Source organism: Thamnophis elegans, chromosome 3 (genome assembly GCF_009769535.1).
Source record: "Thamnophis elegans isolate rThaEle1 chromosome 3, rThaEle1.pri, whole genome shotgun sequence".
NCBI classification, from domain to species: Eukaryota; Metazoa; Chordata; class Lepidosauria; order Squamata; family Colubridae; genus Thamnophis; species Thamnophis elegans.
Genome location: NC_045543.1, coordinates 31,612,747 through 31,634,317, shown reverse-complemented (window position 1 = coordinate 31,634,317; position 21,571 = coordinate 31,612,747). Strand labels below are relative to the sequence as shown.

The 21,571-nt window shown below is 38.1% G+C and overlaps 1 protein-coding gene across 1 annotated transcript; it reads right to left on the bottom strand.

The window, feature by feature from the left end:
- Positions 1-868: 868 nt before the first annotated feature.
- Positions 869-20,151, bottom strand: LOC116505686 (meprin A subunit alpha-like). The gene is made up of 14 exons (XM_032213037.1): positions 20,123-20,151; positions 18,576-18,765; positions 12,555-12,609; positions 12,401-12,457; positions 11,527-11,567; positions 11,371-11,446; positions 10,758-10,875; positions 8,496-8,671; positions 7,762-7,983; positions 6,811-6,945; positions 6,088-6,303; positions 4,393-4,860; positions 2,619-2,786; positions 869-1,003 (listed from the first exon to the last, which is right to left on the bottom strand). Exons 1-14 carry the CDS (start codon positions 20,149-20,151, stop codon positions 975-977), a joined length of 1,980 nt encoding a protein of 659 aa, XP_032068928.1. The 3' UTR covers positions 869-974.
- Positions 20,152-21,571: the final 1,420 nt, after the last annotated feature.

The following is a 21,571-nucleotide window of genomic DNA, read 5'->3' as shown; positions in this document are numbered from 1 at the left end:
AAGGTAACGTCGGAGGATATAAGCTGTTCCAAGTAGGGTGGTTTTCTGTAGAATCAGAATGTTCAAGTCTGATAAATTTAAAATTTCCAAATAGCGAGGTAGCCCTTTGGGTATTGCTCCAAGGGGTCAAATTACAATCGGGACAACAAACAATTTCTTTTTCCACAGTCGCTCAACTTCAATTTGCAAGTCCCAGTACTTTGTGATTTTTTCTTGCAGTTTATCTTCAATTCGTGCATCTCCAGGTGTTGCAATGTCAATGAACCATACTTTTTTCTTTTCAGCTATTGTTATGTCAGGTGTGTGGTGGGCCAAGTGCCTGTCAGTCTGGATTCTGAAATCCCACAACATCTTGACTTTCTCATTCTCTAAAACCTTCTGAACCTTATGTTCCCAGTGGTTTTTGCTGTACTCAAGTCCAAACTTTTGGCACAATTTCCAGTGAATGATCTTAGCAATGCGGTCATGGTGTTGTAGGTAGTCAGTTTGTGAAATTTTGCTGCACCCACTGATCAAGTGGTCAATTGTCTCGTCTTTCTCATTGCAGAGACGACATTTGCTGTTGGTGGTAACATGTTGAATTTTTGCCTTCATGTAGTTTGTGGCTAAGGCTTGTTCTTGAGCTGCCAAAATAAAGCCTTCTGTTTCTTTTTTCAGTGCTCTTGATCTTAACCAGTTCCAAGTTAGCTTTTGGTCAGCTTTGCCTTCAATATTTTTTAAGTATTGGCTATGCATAGCTTTGTTTTTCCAATTTTCAGCTCGCTTCTCTATTATTATTATTATTATTATTATTATTATTATTATTATTATCATCATCATCATCATCATCATCATCATCATCATTATTATATTTTCCACTTAGGTTTTCAAGGAACATGGAAAATGTGAATCCACAGTCCAACTGTCAGAAATTGTTCGGGATAGCTGATGGAAGCAGAGGAGATGTACATTTGTTTGTCAAGAATTCCAAGGATTTATAAAACACTACCTGGATCATGGATAACTGCAGATATGACCAGCAGGGAGAAAAAGGAAAAAAAATTAAAGCTTTTAATTATAATTGTCAGAAAGAAGCAGAAAGATAAATTACGTGATCTTTGGACTAGAGAAATAAAGCTGATAAAAGTTTTTATGCCCAGTAAGAAGAGCTTTCATCTAAAAATAGAAGTTCAATCATGCAACTGATCCAGATGCAGATATACACCTAGAGAGCTACAGGATTACCTTAATCTATATTTTATCTTACAAAGAAGCCCAAATAGTGCTGAGATTTTTTTTCTGTGTGCATCCACATAAAACAACTACCAGTAAGTTTAAATGTGTGTGATCATTACATGGCCAGCATACCTTATATCAGTGAGGGTGAAACCTTTTGACACCGAGTGCCCAAACCGGAAAACATGTGTGCCAGAGTGCCAGAAACCCAAAGACCAACTGATCGGTGTGCATGGATGTGCCGGCCACCTGCTCTTCGGGTTTCCAGCAAATGCACGTGTGCCGGCTAGCTGGTCTTCGCACACGCCGGAGTGCTGGTCAGCTGGTCTTCGCGTTTCCAGCACTCCAGTGTGCTCAAAGACCAGAAGTCCAGGAGGCCAGCTCAGGTGCCCACAGAGAGGGCTCTGCATGCGACCTCTGGCACACGTGCCATAGGTTTGCCATCACGGCCTTATATAATTCCTATATGCATCTCATTTGATCATGACAACTATGACATTTCATCCACGCTGCCTGTTGTTTGTTGTTGATTTAACAGTCAGACTGGCAAGCTATCCTGACTAAGTTTCTTGTCCTCTCACCCTAGCATTTCCTTTGATCTTTGATTTTGCATTGAGGATTCCACACATTGTGCTGAGCACTTTTTGAGCTTCTCTTCAGCAAGAACACTGTTCTTTGTAAGGTTTCATTCACTCTTCATATTAGTTACATCAAAAATGTATGCAATTCATCCTCCCCCTATTCTGCCTGTTGCTCCGATTTGTTCCTTCTCATCTGATACCTATCAAAGTTATGCAACTGTCTGATCACATCAAACCTAAAAGTGGCAACGGTGTTCTTATCTACTTTTTCTGCTTAAAACACCTGCCAAACCACCTTCATATACTTTGTATCCTTGAGTCTTCTGTCATTTTTTTCCCCTTATCATTCTGATCCCACAGTCCCTTCTTTGATTTCTATCTGGGCTTCCTGTCTCCTTCTGAGTCCAATGCAGACATTCAATGGCGCTAGTCTCCTATTCTCTCGACTCTTCTCTCCTGATATGTGCCTGGCCTTGGTGTGGCTGCTGCAGCTCTGCTACCACAAGCAGTCCAAAAACCTGTTTCTTCTATCTGGCAATTGTGGCCTTAGCTATCTTTCCTAATTGGGCTAAGACCTTTAAAACGAAACAATTATCATCCTGCCTTAAAAACCAAACCACACATATTAAAAAGACATGCAGCCATTTCGAACAACATCTCAATAAAAACTACTTCTTAAATGAGGATGGGAGAAGTAAGCAAACCAATGACAATTCAAACTCAGGTGAAGCAACTCTGCTTTAAACGTTTTAAATACTCCTGTTTAGAGCTATATTTTTCAAAGACTTAAATAAAATAAAATAAATAATATTTTGAACCTACTTTCAAAATTTACCAAAATGATGAGATTTCCATTTTTAAGAAAATTCCTCCGGCACAATTCACTGTGTGGCAAGATGTAACGCCACCCCCACTTTGGACCTACGTGGGTGTTATAGAAAGGATCAAAAGTTCCAGTAATGTCGGCCTTATCCCAAAAAAGTTTGCCATCTGTCAAGCAAAATAAACAACCGTAAATAAATTGAATCGATCAATATTTTAAATATACAATCTCCAATATTTTAGTACGCTATATAAGATTCAAATAACTATCCAACATTTATTTTTGTAGAGATGCAAAAAAGAAGCGACAAAGGCCCTGCCTCTTGGCTTTATTTTTAAGAGGCCAGACGTCTTGTTTTGTACATACTCAAATTAGTTGTTTTAATGTTTTTTAGTGTTTAAATGTCCATGGAGACTCTCAGTCATCCAAGTCATGGTTGTCCCAAAGGTGCTGTTTCAGTGTTTAAATTTTTTAAACACTTTTATAATTGTTTTTGTTACTATTTTAGAATGTTTTTAAGATTTTAATTGTAATATATGTTTTTGAATTGCAAACCACCCAGACTTGTTGGCTGAGATGGATGGCTATAGAAATTGAATGAATGAATGAATGAATGAATGAATGAACGAGCAAGCAAGCAAGCAAGCAAGCAAGCAAGCAAGCTGGTGTTACATGTTACAGTGTTTGACTACATCTGCAAAATGGAGACTTAGCTGAGACATAGTATATTATTTATTTATTGGAATTTGTCAAACCAAAAACGAGAACAAGAAAATAAAAATACAATGACAGGGACGATAAGTCTAATTTACAGGAGGAGACATGAGAACGATGTGCCTTACCTACGTCAGGAATTTTTAGGCTTTTAACCCTTGCTTAACTCTGTTTGAGTGATCATAAAACACCTAGTCAGACTAGTGATCATAAAACATCAAGTGATCATAAAACACCAAGTCAGACTAGATGAGGCACATCGTTCTCCTGCCTCCTCCAGTAGAAGGCGCTTTTTAGAGGCTTTTTTAAACAGTTAAGCACTAAGCAGAATCATCCACGGTGACTCTGGCAGCAACTAGCTCAGCCTGACCTCAGCTCTTGCCATTTTCCTTTTACATTTTTTTTTCTTTTCATGATGACAGTGGTGAGGCTCTCACTCCCCTGCCTCCCCTGACTGCACGTCCCTGGTCTAGGAATTGCCTCAAATTTACCACCAACCCAAGAATTTGTGGCATTTCCATATTGGATTTCACTCATTAAATTAGAAATGGAGTAAGAGGTATAGAATATAATAGTTGAGTTCTGTTCTTCACAAAATTAGACTTGTTTGTTATGATAACCTTAAAACTTACATTGTGTCCTGATAATGCTATAGTACCTGAAATAATTCTGTGATTCTCAACATATTTTGATCTACCCATTCATATGGATTATTTCAAACTCTGGCTCAGCTGGCATTGTTTTACAAAATTGTCATTTCGGTTCAAAAATAGTACAGAAGATTGGAAGGCAGTTTGAATACATTGTCTTAGATATATTCTAATTATTAATCATAACCATGAAGATTTAGTAAGTTTGCCTGATTCATTGATGGAGCCACCTGTGAAATTTGCCAGATTTAACCTGCACTTGCTTATTAACAGAATTATTTTAGATGATCTCACTTACTAATAGCATCTCCCCATCACACTTGAAAACAATCTGCTAAGCAGCCTTGGAATTATGCTGCTAAAAAAGAAAGCTGTCAATTCTGCATAACTCCACACCCTTTCAACTTACTGTAACGCTGGTTGGGGTCTGTAACAAAACTTTGGCTTGCTGACATCCTTTGGGTGATGTCAGGATCTTGATCCACTATGGTGAATGTCACTTGTCTGTTCCCAGCTGGCCACTCCAATGCTCCATCATTCTGGCTACTACATAAAGAAAACATGATTCCTAGGTAATCTCCATTTGAGTTGTGTGCACCACGGGGATACAGACTGAGCACAAAGCAGTAGCCTTCAGAGTTATAAAACATAGGGCTTGGCAGATAATCTCCTTTTGAGGAACTCTTTAAAATGGAAGTGAAGTTTCTTATCTGCCAAACGCTGGTAGGACATTGCGTTTCAGTCATAGTGACATCATCAATGTGAATTCCTCCTTTGGAATTCTGTGGGTCTCCTTTAAGGCCATGAAAAACATAGCGGAATTTGGTCTGGCTGCTGAATGGAATGTTTGCAAAGTTCCACTGCTTCTCTCCATCATCTGAAAGGGAAGAGGGGGAAATCTAGTATTTGATTCATTAACATATTCAACCCATTTTATGCTGCTTTCCCTGCGATGATCTCAGAGATATTTAGCAGACATAAAGTAAGGAAGATATGAAGAAGAAATGACTATAACTTAAAAGAGTTAATGAAACAAATGCATTTAATAAAGTTGGAAAGTCTCCCGGCATAGGATTGCATTCCACTGATACCATGAATAATGTTTGAGGGCCTTTACTTGACCACAGAGAAGCAACAGTTTTGTCAAGGTGTCTTCCAAACTTTGCTTAATTGTAAAGATAAAGCTTGAATTTCTTTTGAAAGAAGACTGGTTTGTGTTCATTCTTCATTCTTTAGATTTAACCCTTCTGATCTCAGCTGGTCACATAGCCTGACATGTATTTTAACAGAACAGGGTTTCTCAACTTCGGTAACTTTCAGATACGTGGACTTCAACCCCAGAATTGGAGTGGCTGTCTGACTGGGGAATTCTGGGAACTGAAGTCCACACATCTTAAAGTTGCTGAGGTTGAGAAACATGTAATGGAGTGATGATAAACTATTTGGCATGGATATTAGGAGATAATTTGCATGCCTGTGTGTGCTCCAATGTGCATGTGTATGCACACACAGCTGTTCCTTTCTACTTGCCACAGATCTCAACACAATCCCTAAAAGAGAGGAACTGTGTGGCTTGATAGCAATAGCACTTAGACTTATGTACCGCTTTACAGTGCTTTACAGCCCTCTCTAAGCGGTTTACTGAGTCAGCATATTAACCCAACACTTTGGGTCCTCATTTTACCCACCTTGGAAGGATTGAAGGCTGAATCAACCTTGAGCCTGCTGGGATTTGAATTGCCAAATTTGCAGGCAGCTGGCAGTCAGCAGAAGTAGCACTCTAACCATTGCACCACCGTGGCTCATGATCTGCCTCACAAGATAGCTTCTGAGTTAGCTGGATGAGGGTGGAGGCTTCTCCCTTGTCTCAAAATGTAGAAGCTCACAAGATACAACAATAGGCTTGCAGTGTGGCATGAAGGTAGAAGCCAGGGTGATTCTTATTCCCTCCCAATCTTTTCAAAGTTTTTCTGGGTTTATTACACACACCAATTGGATATTGGATAAGAGAAGGCAAAGATATCTGATGCTCTCTTTAGTAGATAAAGTATAGTCCTGAATGTCTCATTATAATTAAATCTTCAAAGGTTACTTGAGAACTTACCATGGATGCTTCTCAGTTTTATTGACTTCCTAATGTTTCCAGTACCATCATCAGTTTTAAGCCATACAATCAGATCATCTTTTGGACTGCCATCAAATTTGTAAAAAAATTGTAGACACTTCTCATTTCTTCTTGGATAAAGAATACGGGACTCCAAAACGGCTGTTTCACCTGAAAGGCCTTTGGTGGTATCAAAGCTCATAACGTAGTCTTTCTCTGTAAAGTAGATGAAGATGATTTAATGTCCTATGAACCGTGATTCATTTCAGACAATTCTGCAGGATTTCACTGGGTTTAAACTGAGGCACTCGTGAAAATGTGTCACTGTAATCTTATAATAAAAAAAATATTAGCATTCATAATTTGGTTTCCTAGCCCTGTCTACTTCAAAAGACTGGCCTCAGTTTTGCAGGCCTGAATATGCTTCCCTTGTTCCCGTTATTTTTCTGAAACCTGGGAAGGGTCAATTCTGAGACACTTTCTCAAATTACTTTTGTGCCACAGACCAGATTTCTTCTGTGTGACCATTGGCTTGGTTGTGGGTCTTCCTCCTGATCCTCAAGGATTTTCCTTCTGCCTACAACATATAATTTTGGATTCAATTAATGTTTCTAATTCTTTTTTTTTTATATGCTATAGTCTTCCTATTGGCTTTCATTACTAAATGATTTCCAGTTGTACAGCCGCTTTCTTACCCATTTAAATTACACATTAGTATGTTACCTAAGCATTGGTTACTGTTATCCTGACTTGTAATCAAAGTATGTTGCCAGTCCTTGTCATCTCTTCCGTTTTGCACCATGCCACAGATACTGATGGACTCAAATGAACATTGGTCAAGGAGAGTAAGACTGGAAGCTGCAGGAAACAATCCACACATTTCAGAATTAAAAAAACCTAAATACAAATAGGACAGGCCACTGTGCTGCTTAACAAGCCTCTTCCCAAATTAGTGTTGTGTTCCTTCGGAGAATTAAAACATCTTCAAAACTACCTTGTTAAGGCAACCTGGGACAGTTAGAGAACCATTCCCAGTTCCATATGAGTGAAAATTAGTATAGCATGATGTGCTATAAGTGTTCTGAACGAATAGTTGAGTGAATTTTACACAGTCTTTTATAGACTAAGGGATGCCGTGAAGTAGATGGGAGGCCATAAATGATCAGAGGGCACTGAAGGCAATTAATGGGGACTAATAGTAGTTTGATCCCTTCTGCTTCAGGGTCATAGGGAGTCTTAGGCCACAGGTTGTGTATTCATTCATTATCTAAGGTTGGTGGTTGTTGAATGAAACAATGTAAATGTTACTTCCTTGGTTAATTTAACTTCCTCATTGCACTGGTCCTTTTCAGAGGTGATAGATTGGTTAGGATAATCCATGCTTAGAAACTTCTGAAAGATTCCCTCGAAAAAGATACATTGTATGATGTTGTATAATCTTGGGAGATGTCATGCAAGTCTTAAGAAGTTGCAGTGGGTGTGTCTGCATTCTGATGAACCCCCCAAAACACCTTTGAATTCAATTCTGTAATTTTAATAGACCTATCTATTATAATCTAATATAAGGTGATAGACTTAGTGCTTAACTGTTCTTTGTTGTTAAGGAATATTTCAGATGTAAAGTTTCACCATTACTGTAGCATTAAAAAGTTGAGTAAAATAGAATAAACTTACCACAATGGTACATGCGATTAAGCCTCTCTAGATCTATCTTGCTCATATCTTTGCTTTGCCCAATGACGTCATTGAATTCTGGAATTTTTGTTGTAATTGAAGGGACAGAACTGTTCTTATTGAATGAATAAGGTCCATAATGCATGACAGATTCATAATCATATGGAGTGTTTAAATCAGAAATGATACTGTCATTATATTTGTTGAAGTTATATGCCTGACCTAGGAAATAAAATATCAAAGCTGTCAGGCAAGTTTGACAATTAATGCTGTAATATTATATTAAACAATTAGCGGAAGCAATCATTTATAGCCGATATAACTTGTACAACTTCACCCCTAATACATTATTTAACAGTTGGTTTCAGCACATCTCTAATATTTTAATATTTATAAGAATCCACTGGAAATTGCTCTGCAATTTTGAGTGAATTAATTTGTTGTTGCATTTTAAGTCCCAAAGAACGGATGGAGTAATGGGTTGATTTTTTTTTTTTGCTTAATAAGGCCCAAAATATATAGGTCACTCTGCTTTTTTCCTTGCCTGAGACATGTGGCATTATTACATTATGATAGGATTAATATTAATAATTATACGGTAAGTAACACTTTCTAAAATCAAATTGAGTAAGATGATTTCTAGTTCAAATCTATCTGAAGTAATATGAACCCAAAATGGGCACAAAATATTTGAAAGGTGCCAAATCTTCCTAGTAACTTTTCCTTCCACTTACCATCAATGATTTCTTTCCACCAAATCTTAACATAGTCGTCTCGATCAGTGCGTGATTGTTCATGAAAAAATCCAAGGGCGTGCAGGACTTCATGCTCCACAATATCTTTAAATTCACAGCCTGATCCAACAGAAACGACTTGGCCAGTCTGAAGATTTCCCACATAAGACCAGCATCTGTTATACAATGATATATTTATTCATTCAAAACAGCTGATTTAACACAGAAACTAATATAAACACAAAGCTACTTAGGCTACAAGAGCCAAGTGATAGCAGAGTGAGAACTCCCCATCCACCATGTAGGATACCATCTTACTTTTGATTTGATTGATTTGATTTATTATATTTCTATGTCGCCCTTTTTCCCCGGAGGGGACTCAGGGCGGCTCACAATCCAAGTCAAGAGGTGGGGGGGTACAAATAAGGGAAAGAAAAAAAAGCACGAAACAAAACAGTACCACAATTTAAAAGCACACAACAATCATACCATCCGAGAGGGGACAAAAGCTCATTAGCCCCAGGCCTGTCAGAACAGCCAGGTTTTAAGGGCTTTGCGAAGGCCTGGAGGGTGGTGAGGGTTCGAATCTCCACGGGGAGCTCGTTCCAGAGGGCCGGAGCAGCCACAGAGAAGGCCCTCCTCTGGGTGGTCGCCAATCGGCATTGGCCAGTGGATGGAATTCGGAGGAGGCCTAATCTGTGGGATCTAATCGGTCTATTGGAGGTAATTGGCAGCAGGCGGTCTCTCAACTTTTCTGTTAGCCATTCAAAAAAATAAAAAATAAACTGATACTGCTTTATATCAACCAAATGCAAACCCTGGGTGACACCTATTCTTATAGTTCTTAATAGGCAGAAAATCATAGGGCTATTCAGGTGTTAATAAACAAGACATATCGAACAATCACAAGTTTTGCAGAAATGACTGTGTATTCAAATACTTCTTTGCTGCAGACATTAGTTTCATATTGATGGCAACCCAGGGAGGATGATGTCATGTGAATAGAATTGGTCAACAGGAGCCTCTAACTTGGATCCCTTCTCATTCAGGTATCAGGATTAACAGGTTTAAATAACATATATATATTCATGTTTATTAATAATTCATGTGATCCAGTGGGAGGATGGGAAAGGACTATTTACTGCATGTCCCTAAATCAAGATCTTGCAGAAGACCTCAGCTTTCTTTACAAAAACAAACAAATATTGTAGCTCATTTGCAGATGGAGTTATCATATTTACTTGGGGGTGTGGGAATGGTAAATTATTTATGCTAAGCAACCCAGACTGCATTATCACTGAACAGCAAGGAATTTCCCAAAGCACTGCATTTTTACTGAATAATCATTAAAAATGTATAGAGGATAGATTACAGTCATATACAGAAAACCTATACCTTTTCAGAAAGGATAGAGAGGGAAAGTGGATGGGAGAAATCACTGTATTACAATGCTCACTGAGGTGATATGGTAATCCATTACTTGAAAACTATAAGCAATGTGTGTGTCTTAAAAAGGGACAAAACCTTATACAATGCTAGCATGTCAGGAATTCTAGAAATCCCTCCATGATACTTAGGATTTACTTGCATGTTTTCTTAATAAAAGCAGTGTGCAGCTCCAAATATGAGATTCTGTGTGCAGTAGGCTAACTATGGGCCCTTAAAATCTGGCTGTCCCGGCTGGCCTGGGGTTAAAGACTCTAACCCCTACTCGAATTGTATGACTGTTGAGTTCTTAAATGATGTAGTGCCTTTATGTTGTAAATTGTTTGTCCTTCCCCCCCCCCACCTTTTGAACTGTGAGCCGCCCTGAGTCCCCCCAGGGAAAAGGGCAGCATACAAATAAAGTGAAAACGAAAACGAAACGAAACTGCAATATGCAACCTGGGGAAGATGAAGAGGAAATCTACCATTAGTTTCCTTGAATACACTGACTTCTCAAAATGCTGTACTGCAGACTAAATGACGCCTCAAGGGAAACATGCCAGGTGGTGCAAATAATAGGTGGAGAATATTCAGATGACAAGAAAGGCATGCAAGGGCTACCTCTTCTTGCTTGGTAATAAAGCATTTCAGGAAAATCAAGAAAACAACCTGATCCAGCCTTGAAATATGGGCAAAGGCCTAGTTTGTCCTTTATACTAGGTTTCAATAAAGGGAAGGAGTATAGTATCATTTTGTGCACTTAAACTATGGGCAATAATTATTTAAATGGAACAACTTTCTATCATAACATTAACTTGTCTGTTTGAATAAATTTACCCATCCAGCTTTTCAAATTGGAGATAGGACTTCTCTCCTTCATAGGGTTTAAAGTCAATGCAAGACTTGAGGCGAAACATCTCAAATGCTTGCAATATGACACCCTTGGTATTCAGGTCTGAAAGAAAAGAATGCATATTTTATATTCTTATCCAGACAGTAGACAAATGAAATGAATGTGATTTAGAAATATTGGATCTTTCATTACTAGAACCCTCTTTCTCACTCAATGCTCCTTCCTCTCCATCGGGGCTTGACTGTAAACATCCTGGAAGAAAGCAACCACTTCCATATTGCTGTCAGGAAGGTTACATGAAGGTTAATGGGTCAGACTCAAGGAGAGTTTGTCTTTATTTACTAAAATGCCTGAAATCTGGAAAAGCTGTGTGGAAACATTGAAACTGAAGCCCAAGATGAAGTGAGCTTTGTTAGAGAAGAAGGGAACTTTGGAGTTAAAGAAGGGAACTTTGAAGGAAAATTTATAGGGAGTTGCAAGGGGAAGAGGGCAGATGATCCACTCAATTTGCTCTCTATTAGAATTTACTGCTTAAGCCATTGTATCCATCAAACTAATGATCAATGTAGAGTTCTAGAGCAGAAGATGTCTTGTTACCTATACTGTTGCCCATTTTGTACGGAATTGGAAGTTTCCATCTATAGGATTCGTTCCTCAGTGCATTTCTGTCAAGCTGTTAAGAAAATTAAACTATGTTCTTTTAAAAAGTTTATTTTCTAATCTCTTTATAAAAAGTAGATTAACTTTACATACCAGCATGATAATGTCACCTTCAAAGAATTTCTTTCCTGTTGCTAAATTTGGAATGAACAGTAGTTAAGGGCAAAGCATTATTTAAGAAATTATTACAGGTTTTTTTTATCAACATCTTAGACACAGATAAAAGCCAGCATTTGATAGAATTTTTTTCCTGTTTGCTACTTAACATGTCCATGTTAAGTGGAAATCAGTCTGGATTTTGCTGCATTGCTATATACATTTAGCTTGAACATTTTTTTTTATTGGACACAACAGAGTGAATAGACACATATTGGACGTCATTAGTTATACTGATTATAACATTATACATTGATGTAGGTTCTTTATCACAAACAATCTCTCAGAGCATTCTCTAATGTAGTGGATATGAAGTAAAATAATTGTGAGAATGAGGGGGATATGATCAGTGGAGAAGGGAAACAAGAAATAAAGAAAGCATGCCATTTTTTTTTGTTTCTCTAAAATCATCCTCAGAGAACAAATCAGGTCTTCCTTTCTGTGACATCCCTTCATAAATTTGAAGAACGCAGTCATAGGTCCTTCAAAGTTTTCTTCTCCAAACTAAACGTTTCCAATTTCCTCATTCTCTTATGCTGCTTCTAATTTTCTGTTTTGGCAGTGACAGAATTCATTAGGATTCAGTACTGTAGTAGTACTCAAACTTCACATCAAACAAGATAGTCCTTCCAGACCCCACTACGAAGAATGGCTGAAGCCAACATGCTATGTTGACTGGTTCTTTGTTTTGATGTTCTGTATGTAGCCCTACTCTTTTCTCTTGATATCAGTAGATCCCAAGTAAGTTTTTCCCCCCAATTTATATATATAAATATACAGTACAATATTTCTCTCCAATGGATTTGCTTACCTGCATTGATTTCAAGGATGCCTTGCCTAGGTCTTCCTTCATCTAAGGAGTACCCTTCTAGATAAATAAATACATACATTAGTATGAAATATGTACACTCTTCTTTACAGATAATTACTTCAGATTGTATGCTTCCCACCTTAGAAAAAGATACCTATCTCTTTTTGAGTTTGTTTTGATTTACCTTCATGTTCTGCTGTCCTCCTGATCTGCAATGGCAATTGAACATTTTTAGAAGAGCAAGGAAAATAAAACAGTATTATGTCAAGTCACAAAACATCTGGAAAAGTATCATACCGTAAAGGTGGAAGAGACAGTCAGGAGTGCTGCCAGGCACAGGAGCCGAGGTGAAGACATTTTGGAGTGGCTGTGAATGATTGAAGGCATGGCATAAATAACATATAAATTTTCAGATTTTTTATGCAGTGTCAGAGTAAATTATTAAGAATTAAGCAACCACAAGCTAATATTTAATTCATCTATTGTTTCCTAATTATACTCTTGAAAAGGAAATCAATTTAAACAATTGTTTTATTTATACACTCCCCATCAACTTCTTGAATCAACAAAATGTAACTTGTCAATAGCTCAGAGGAACAATGGATAAGACAGAATAATGTAACAAAGAGCCCATAAACCTTTCATTCAGATAGTTACTGTAACAGCCAGGCTGAAACTCACAAAGGGTATTCCTCTAAAAGAATGGTGAACCAGGCAAATGCTTTAAGCCTTAGGGATTTAAGAATACAGAGGATGCCTACATGTACATATATATCTAAAGATAACCTGAAAAATTTAGATTAGGCCATCTCTATTCCAGAGTTGCACAATTGTAAGAAATGAATACTTCAAAACACATTTATACAACAAAGATTCTCTTGCTCTATAAATACCTCTATCTGGAAATACTGAAACTGACAGAAGAGATATTTGTAGCTCAGAGTTGAACTGTGGGCACCTTGGTGTTCTCTGAACTTGGTGTTGTTTTTTTCTTGAAGACCTTTCATTACCAAGTTAGGTGACATAATCAGTGCTGGGAGAGAGTGGGGTTTTCTCTCTTTTTATATACTACTGACTTGTTCTGTTAGTGGTGGAAATGTTCTTGGTGTTTTTTGATTAGGCTCATCTTTACTGTTAGATTGTTTGTCTGCATTGGTAGTTCCTTGATTAGGGTATTGTTCATTTAACAGAATAAAGGGACTTTGGAAGGGACCTTGGAGGTCTTCTAGTCCAACCCCCTGCTCAATTAGGTGACCCTATATCATTTCAGACAAATGGCTTCCAGTCTCCTTTTAAAAGTCTGCAGTGATGAAGCACCCACAACTTCTAAAGACAATATAGTCCACTTGTTTATTGTTCCCTCTGCCCGGAAATTTCTCTTTAGTTCTAGGTTTCTTCTCTCCTTGGTTAGTTTCCAACCATTGCTTATTGTCTTGCCTTCTGGTGTTTTGGAAAATAGCTTGGCTCCCTCTTCTTTGTGGCAGCCCCTCAAATATTAGAACACCACAATCATGTCACCCCTAGTCCTTCTTTTCAGTAGAATAGACATACCCAATTCCTGCAACTGTTCTTCATATGTTTTAGCCTCCAGTCCCCTAATCAGCTTTGTTGCTCTTCTCTGCACTCTTTCCAGAGTCTCAACACCTTTTTCTATTGTGGTGACCAAAACTGGATGCAGTATTCCAGGTGTGGTCTTCTCAAGGCAATTATAAAGTGGTACTAACACTTCTTGTGATTTTGATTCTGTCACTCTGTTAATCCAGCCTAGGATTGCATTGGCTCTTTTGGGGGCTGCTGCATACTGCTGGCTCATATTTAAGTAATTGTCCACTAGGACTCCAAGATCTCTCTTGCAGTTACTGCTATTGAGACAAGTTTCAGCTAATCTGCACCTGTATATTTGGTTTTTCTTGCCTAGGTGTAAAACCTTACTTTTCTCTACAATGAATTTCATTTTATTAGATAGAGCCCAGTGTTCAAGTATGTCAAGACCCATGCAGATCTTGAGCCTATCTTCTGGGATGTTGGCTATTCCTATCAGCCTGGTGTTGTCTGCATATTTGATGAGTTCCCCTTCTACTTGCTCTTTTAAAGCATTTATTGCTGGTCTAGAAAGAGGTTTCATTTTGGTAATGAAATATATAAGAATAACTTTTCACAAATTTCATGAATAAAGCATCCAGGTATATGGAACCATGGAAGTATTAATAAATAAGAAAATGGTCTGGCCAAACCTTTATACATTATCTCTGGGAACTCTTAGAGAACTGATGAAGGGCCAATTGAATGGAATAGGCAAATATCTTTCTCTTTCAAAAGAGGAGGAAATAAGAACTAAGGAACTACAAGCCATTCAGTCCAACAGCTACATATATTTGTGGCAATTCCAGAACAGATTATAAAGGTAGCCATATGTATGCATCTTGAAAACAATTACCAGAAGTGAACCTATCTTTCCAGATTAACTGTATCCCATATTTTTTCCACATAATTTACTTAGTAGATTGAAGGAATGCTGCAGTCTTAATATATTGTGTTTGATTTGACAAAGTATCCAGTGACATTCTTGATTATCAAACAATTATTCCTCCCCAAATTGGAGTAGAATATTGAATTTAGTCTTAGTCTTAAACTCTCTCAAATATGCTTTTCAAAAGACCACTGGACTTTCATGGGTTTTTTTCCCTTTAAAACCTTTCACTTCTCATCCAAGAAGCTTCTTCGATTCAGTTCTCTGAAAAGGTTTCTTGGATGAGAAGTGAAATGCTTTCAAGGAAAAAAAACAAGAAAGTCCAGTTACATTTTGAAAAACACCTTTGGGCAACCATGATCTGGATGATTGAAAATCTCCATAGGCTTGCATTTTTCAACATTTTTATGAATGATAGATGAAAAAAATTATCAGTCTTGCTGAGGACACAAAACAGATGGGATACTATTCCTTGTATCCCAGAAGATAGAAATAAGATTCAAAACAATTTTGATAGGTTAGACAATTATAATAAATTGAAGACTGATTAAAGCAAGTGTAGTGTATACCAGCAGGAAACAGAATTCAAATGATTATAGAATGATATGGATATAGAATGGATATAGAATGGAACTTATCTGGCTTGGCAAGTATGTGTAAAAAGTTATTGGAACAGTAATTAATTAAAATTGAATATGAGTCAGCCATGTGATATGGTTCTTTTATAAACAGAGCAGCATTCCTCAAACTTGCCAATCTTAGGATGTGTGGATTGCAACTCCCAGAATTCCCAATTAGGATTCTGGGACCTGAAGTCCACACATCTTAAAGTTGACATGTTTTTTGCAAAGTTCTAGCTTGACAATGTTACTATGCCAAATAACAACAGCTTTGCTGGTAGCACAGGAGAAATAGAATACAGAAAAACAGAGATGGAAGAAACCTCAGAGGTCTTCTAGTTCAACCTTCTTCTCAAGCAAGAGAGCCTATACAATTGTGGACAAATGGCTATCCAATCTATTCTTCATAAGCTCCAGTGATAACAGCACTTGAAAATTCTAGAGGCAAGCTGTTCCACTGGTTAATTGTCCTCACCAATGGTGGGTTGCCAATTTTTTCACTACTGGTTTGTGTGTGCTCCCACATGGACTGGCAATGCTTCTGCACATGCACAGAAGCATCTGGCCAGATGGGCGGAGCCTCCTGCCATGCCTACTACCGTTCAGCCAAAGTGGGCTGAACTAGGAACAACCCACCACTGGTCCTCACTGTCAAGCAACATCTCCTTAGTTCTAGGTTGGATCTCTCTTCCATCCATTACATCTTGTCTTGCCCTCAGGTGCTTTGGAGAATAAGTCAATCCTTTATTCTCTGTGACAGCCTCTCAAATATTGGAAGACTGCTATCATGTCACCTTTAATATTTCTCTTCATTACATTAGAAATACCAAATTCCAGCAACTGTTCATCATATGGTTTAACTTCCAGTCCCATAATCATCTTTGCTGTTGTTCTCTTCACTCTTTCTAGAGTCTCAACATTTTTTGTATCGTGATCAAAACTGGATGCAACGTTCCAAGTTATGTAGCAACTCAATTCGATGACAGGAGATGGAAGATCCCTCAGTCACCTTCTGTATTGTGTAACTTAACTTTGATCTGATCCAATTATATTCTTAAGAGGAAACTAAATACAAGCTGGATACTTGTGATTAGCATGTCATGGCTTTGGGTGAGAGCAAAATAACCAGTTACTATCCACAGAGTCATGGTGGATTTCTTTTATGATTATATGTGTGAGCAATCTAGCCAATATATATCCTCTCTATTTGATCTGATCTGAGACACAAAATCAAATTCATGTTCACAAGAATCATGTTGAAATGTAGGATCAGGACAAATAATGAAGATTTGGTTGAGTTTACAAAAGCAAGATGGCAGAAATGTAATGTCATTCAAAGCTGATGTTCACCCAAGACAATTTCTCTTAAAAATAAAGCTTATTCTCTGTTTCATTTAGTAATGAAAAGAAAAAGCAATCAAATCAATAGTCAGTGAATGCCAGAAGAATGTTATGAAGTGGCGATTCTTATCTGATTGTTAACTCACAAGTGGGTAAATATTTCTAGGTTTCGGATGAGCTGTTGGAATGGAATTGGAAAGAGCCATGCTCTAATCCAACCTCAGCTTTAAGACTTGTGGACTTCAACTCCCAGAGCAAAATTGGCTGAGGAACTCTGGGAGTTGGAAGTCCACAAGTCTTAAAGTTGCCAAAGTTGGAGACCCCTGCACTAGATTGAGGGGAAAATTTGATAAATGAGTGCGATGGATGCTAAACTGAGTTGGGCAAAATTCTGTAAATTGAATACATACACATGGTAATAAAAAGTAATATGTAATACAATAATTTATTTCCATAGTGAAAAAAGCCAGGCTGTGTGAAACCTATTACCATCATAAATAATAACCCACCAACTCCCCCCAAAAAGGCAGGGGCAAAGTGGCAAATTTTCAACAACAAGCAGTCCTTTATGGTTAACCATAAAATGCTTGGATTTCTTAGCTGCTGAGGTTGTCATTGGTCTAGTGGTTAAGGCACCAGGCTAGGCTGTTACCTGGTCTTATGCCCTAGTGAGGTGTAGAAAACTCAACAGTCCCATCCAGGATATTCAAACAGGACAGGCTGATTTCTGATAAGGCATTGTCTCCTATAAACTGGTGCCTCCCCCTCCTCCAGCTAAACCTTTCATATATTTATGTCAAACATAGAAAGTTGTCAATCCAGTCTCTAATGTGTACCTTGGAAATTATCTGCTTCCCATGAAAACTCTACTGTACCAAGATTGACTTCACTCAAGTGACTCTTCAGGTACATGTTCTGCCTGCTCCTAGTTTCTGTCCTTGATATACAACTTCCCCTTCCCTTTTTTATATGCATGGGAATGTCTACAGAAGCCACTGTGACTTTGATGTGTCAGAAAAGCCCCATTGATGTATAATAAACCTGTTCAATTTCTATCTATTCTGTAACAGTTGGTGACAACCTTTATAGTTAAAGCATCCATCACACTTTTTTCTTTCTTTTAATATTATTTTTTATTATGCAATTTTCTTTGTTATATATAAAATTTCTATATCCACAATAGCAGTGTACTGACTGGATATAAAAAATAAATTAAAAAAATCTTATACACACAATAGCTATAACTATTATTCTCAAAATCTATTCACCATATTCTTCACATATCCTTATTAAACATTTTTTGTTATTTAATTAAACATTCTGTTTGGTTTTGTCTATAATTAGTTAATATCAAGCATTATAAACATCATATAACCATCAGATTATCATCCAAGTCTATTAATCATAATGTTTACATCCTCATTATTCAATATTCATTATTTAATTACATATTTACTTCATTTTTATTTACATATCCTCCTTAATTCTAAATTTTTAACTTCTACTTCTATTTTTTAACCATTGGTAAAATAATTCCCAAGTTAAAAATTATTCTGTTTCCTTCTTATCCTTAATTTTCATTGTTAATCTATCAATTTCAGCACATTCTAGTATTTTCTTTATTTCATTTTCCACTAAAGGTATATTTTCATTTTTCCAGTTTTGTGCATACACAATTCTCGTTGCTGTTACCACATATAAAATTAAATATGTATTTCTTTTATTATATTTCTCCGTAGGATACCCAATAAGTTTTCTTGAAGGAAATAGCACACCATCCTTTCCGTGCATCTTGTGTTTCATGTTTCTTTGGAGAGAAGGGTTTATTTTTCAAAAGTTCTTCTTTCTTAAGCTCCCAAGCATCATCCCTCTCATCCAGTTGGATTCCCTTTGATTTTGCCATCTGGCAATATGCCCTGTATTCTATTTCAGCTCTAGATCAAAAGGAAAGAGAAAATATGTTGGATAAGTTGCTAAAAATGACTGGTTATGACTTGAAAGGGACTCTTCATTTGGAAGGCTGGGGGATATTGCATCCCTGTTAAGCTCCCTCTTGACCTCACTTCTAAAATTAATTAAATGCAAAACAGTTTTGGCTTTGCTTTCTCAAAGCCTAGAGGACACTAATGCAATAAAATATGGGGAAATTCCTTAAATACATATGGAGGCTTTAGCATTACTGCAGTTCAGCTCTACAGAGAAATATCCTTTTAACACCAATGAAGCAAGTTCACTGAATGCTTATTTAAGCAAAGAGAAAGCAGGAGGCAATTCACTCATTAAGATTACTATCCTCAGTCCAACTAGGTTATATTTTACTTCTCGAACAGAGTTGTGGATTTTAAAGCAGTACAGAGTTCCTCATAGAACAGAGGACATGAGAGAGGATGCATCAGCCGAGAAAGTGTCAAACATGAGAAAGAGGTTGTTTTGGGGAGAAAATGACATAAAAAGGTGTACAGGTACTCCTCTACATCCAACCATTTATTTAGTGACTCTTCCAAGTTACAATGGCACTGAGAAAAGTGACTTATGACCGTTTTTTCACTCTTGTTTTGGGAAGCAGTTTTTTCTTTTAATATTCTGAGAATTGGGTCTTCTTGTGACTTCTTCAAACAATTTGTTGGAAAACTTTTTCACATTCTACATTGGCTGACATTTTTCAGAATTACCTGTGTGGATATCAGATACTCCATTTTTAAAAATGTCTATAGACCAGTGATGGGCAACCTTTTTGGCGTGGTGTGTCAAAAATCGGCAAAAAATCGAGCATAACTCGCGTTGTGTGTCACTTCGACAAAAACATAATTTTGCGCAATTTATAGTTGCTGCTAATGGCGCTCACAGTTCCCGTTGGCACTCCGCTGTTCCCTGCTGTGGTGCGGTCGTAACCGACAGTCCCAGGAGTAGACTCTCTGTGCCGGCCTGACTGGAGAGAGGCGCGCACTGTTCCCGCGCTCCTCTCCTGCAGGTCCTCCCTCGCCGCGCTGATGACGTGTGTGCGCATGGCACGCACGCCTTACCAGCAGCCCCTGCGCTCAGAAAGGGGCGGCGGCAATACAGTAAGTGAGTGTGGGCGGGGGAGATCACACGTCCTGCCCCCCCCGTTCCTCCAGCACAGATTCTTTCATCCTCGGCGGCCGTGCAAGAGCCGAGGATGAATCGCATGAAATCCTGTGCATGTCACCCCAAATGGCTACGCGTGTCAGCACTGACACGCGTGTCATAGGTTCGCCATCACTGCTATAGACAATTACATCGTCTAAAGTTTCATGTCACTTTGGCATTTACCTTGTAACCACAACATATTGGAGATTCATGGTTCACATATTCTCATTTATTTAAATACTTATCTGAATGGTATACAAAGTTAAAAGAACACAAAAACAACTAACCAAAAACCAAGAACTACCATTATAAAGACCATTTAAAAATATTAAAAAATAATCTGCAGGAAAGCACACTCCTTTTCCTTATTAATACAGTTCCTTTACAGGCACCAAACCCACATCCTAGGATCTCTGGTTTTTCTTGCCTTTCTGGAGGGTTGGCTTGCATTCCACCTCTTAAAATATGTAGATTCTTAGCAGGGGAACATGTGTAAGGAGATAGCATAGTAACATTCCTTAAAGGTTGCATTCCCTCCCCCAGAATCTGTATTTTTAATATCTGGCTAATGCCTTCCATTCGATATTATGCCTATAAACCCAGTTGCCTTATATCCACACTCAACTGCTGATGGCCAAGACCATTACTCTACCATTACTTGCCAGTCTGTTTAATATGCCAACTAGAAGAACCTCAAACCTATTGGGGAAATTTTTACTGTGTGTAAAAATTCATAGATGTGGTGGATGACACAGATCAATGCCATCTCTTTTGGCTTAGTCCTTGCCATTAGAGGCGTTCTCGTGGGTTGGTGCCTTTACATTGCTTCATGCTCAAAATTGTATGCTAAGCATAGCATTTTTTCCCAGATTAAATTCAAACTTTAAGACCAAAAACATGATTCTGATTTAAAATTCTAAGAATTTTAAAAAAGCAGACCAAAGCAAGAATCTATTCCCAGCATCCCAAGGATGCTTCCATTGAGGATTTGGGAGATCGGCGGGAAGGGGGACATGCTTGAAGCAGAGGGTCTCCATCCAGCCTAGCCCTACTTTTGGCCTGGACAGTCTCCTGCACCACTCTGTCAGCCAAAACGTGCCCCATTTTTGCCAGCAGAGTACTGTAGGAGGCCAACCAGCCAAAAAACAGGATGCGGGGGACCCACACACAGCTCCCCGTGCTCCGTTTTGGCTGCCAGAGGCAGAGTGGGATGGTTCTTTGCTATTTTCAGGCCAGTCCCATGATTTAAGCACCTGAGGGCCGGATGCGGCCCGCAAGCCTTGAGTTTGACATCTCTGGACTATAGCAATGTGGTGGATCCCCAGAAGGGAGAAGGTGCATTCTAGAGAAATAAGAGGTGACCCAACCCAGCTGTTATGTGTGGGAGAAAGAGGGAGAATACAGTATCTCCCTAATAGTTCACAGAATATATTGTACAAGCAGATTGTGGGATGCTTAGTATGCCAATACTCTATAGTATGAAACAATAAAAAATCTGAAGAATTGTCACATGCTGTTCTTGGTTTTGGATCTGATAATATCCAGGATTATACTCATAACATTTACTTCCAGTATTTGACCTATAGGAAGACTGTTTGCCTAAATGATTACCTGCAAATGGCATAGTCTCAT

What these genes read in the sequence shown, in the direction of transcription:
- LOC116505686 (XM_032213037.1), bottom strand. Translation starts at nt 20,151, where the DNA reads ATGAATCTCCAATATGTTGTGGTTACAAG. An exon ending in CAAAATGGGCAACAGTATAG is followed by an intron (nt 10,876 to 11,370) that starts GTAACAAGACAT and finishes CTTTTCTTTCAG; the next exon opens with ACCTGAATACCAAGGGTGTC. An exon ending in AAAACTGAGAAGCATCCATG is followed by an intron (nt 4,861 to 6,087) that starts GTAAGTTCTCAA and finishes CTTCCCTTTCAG; the next exon opens with ATGATGGAGAGAAGCAGTGG.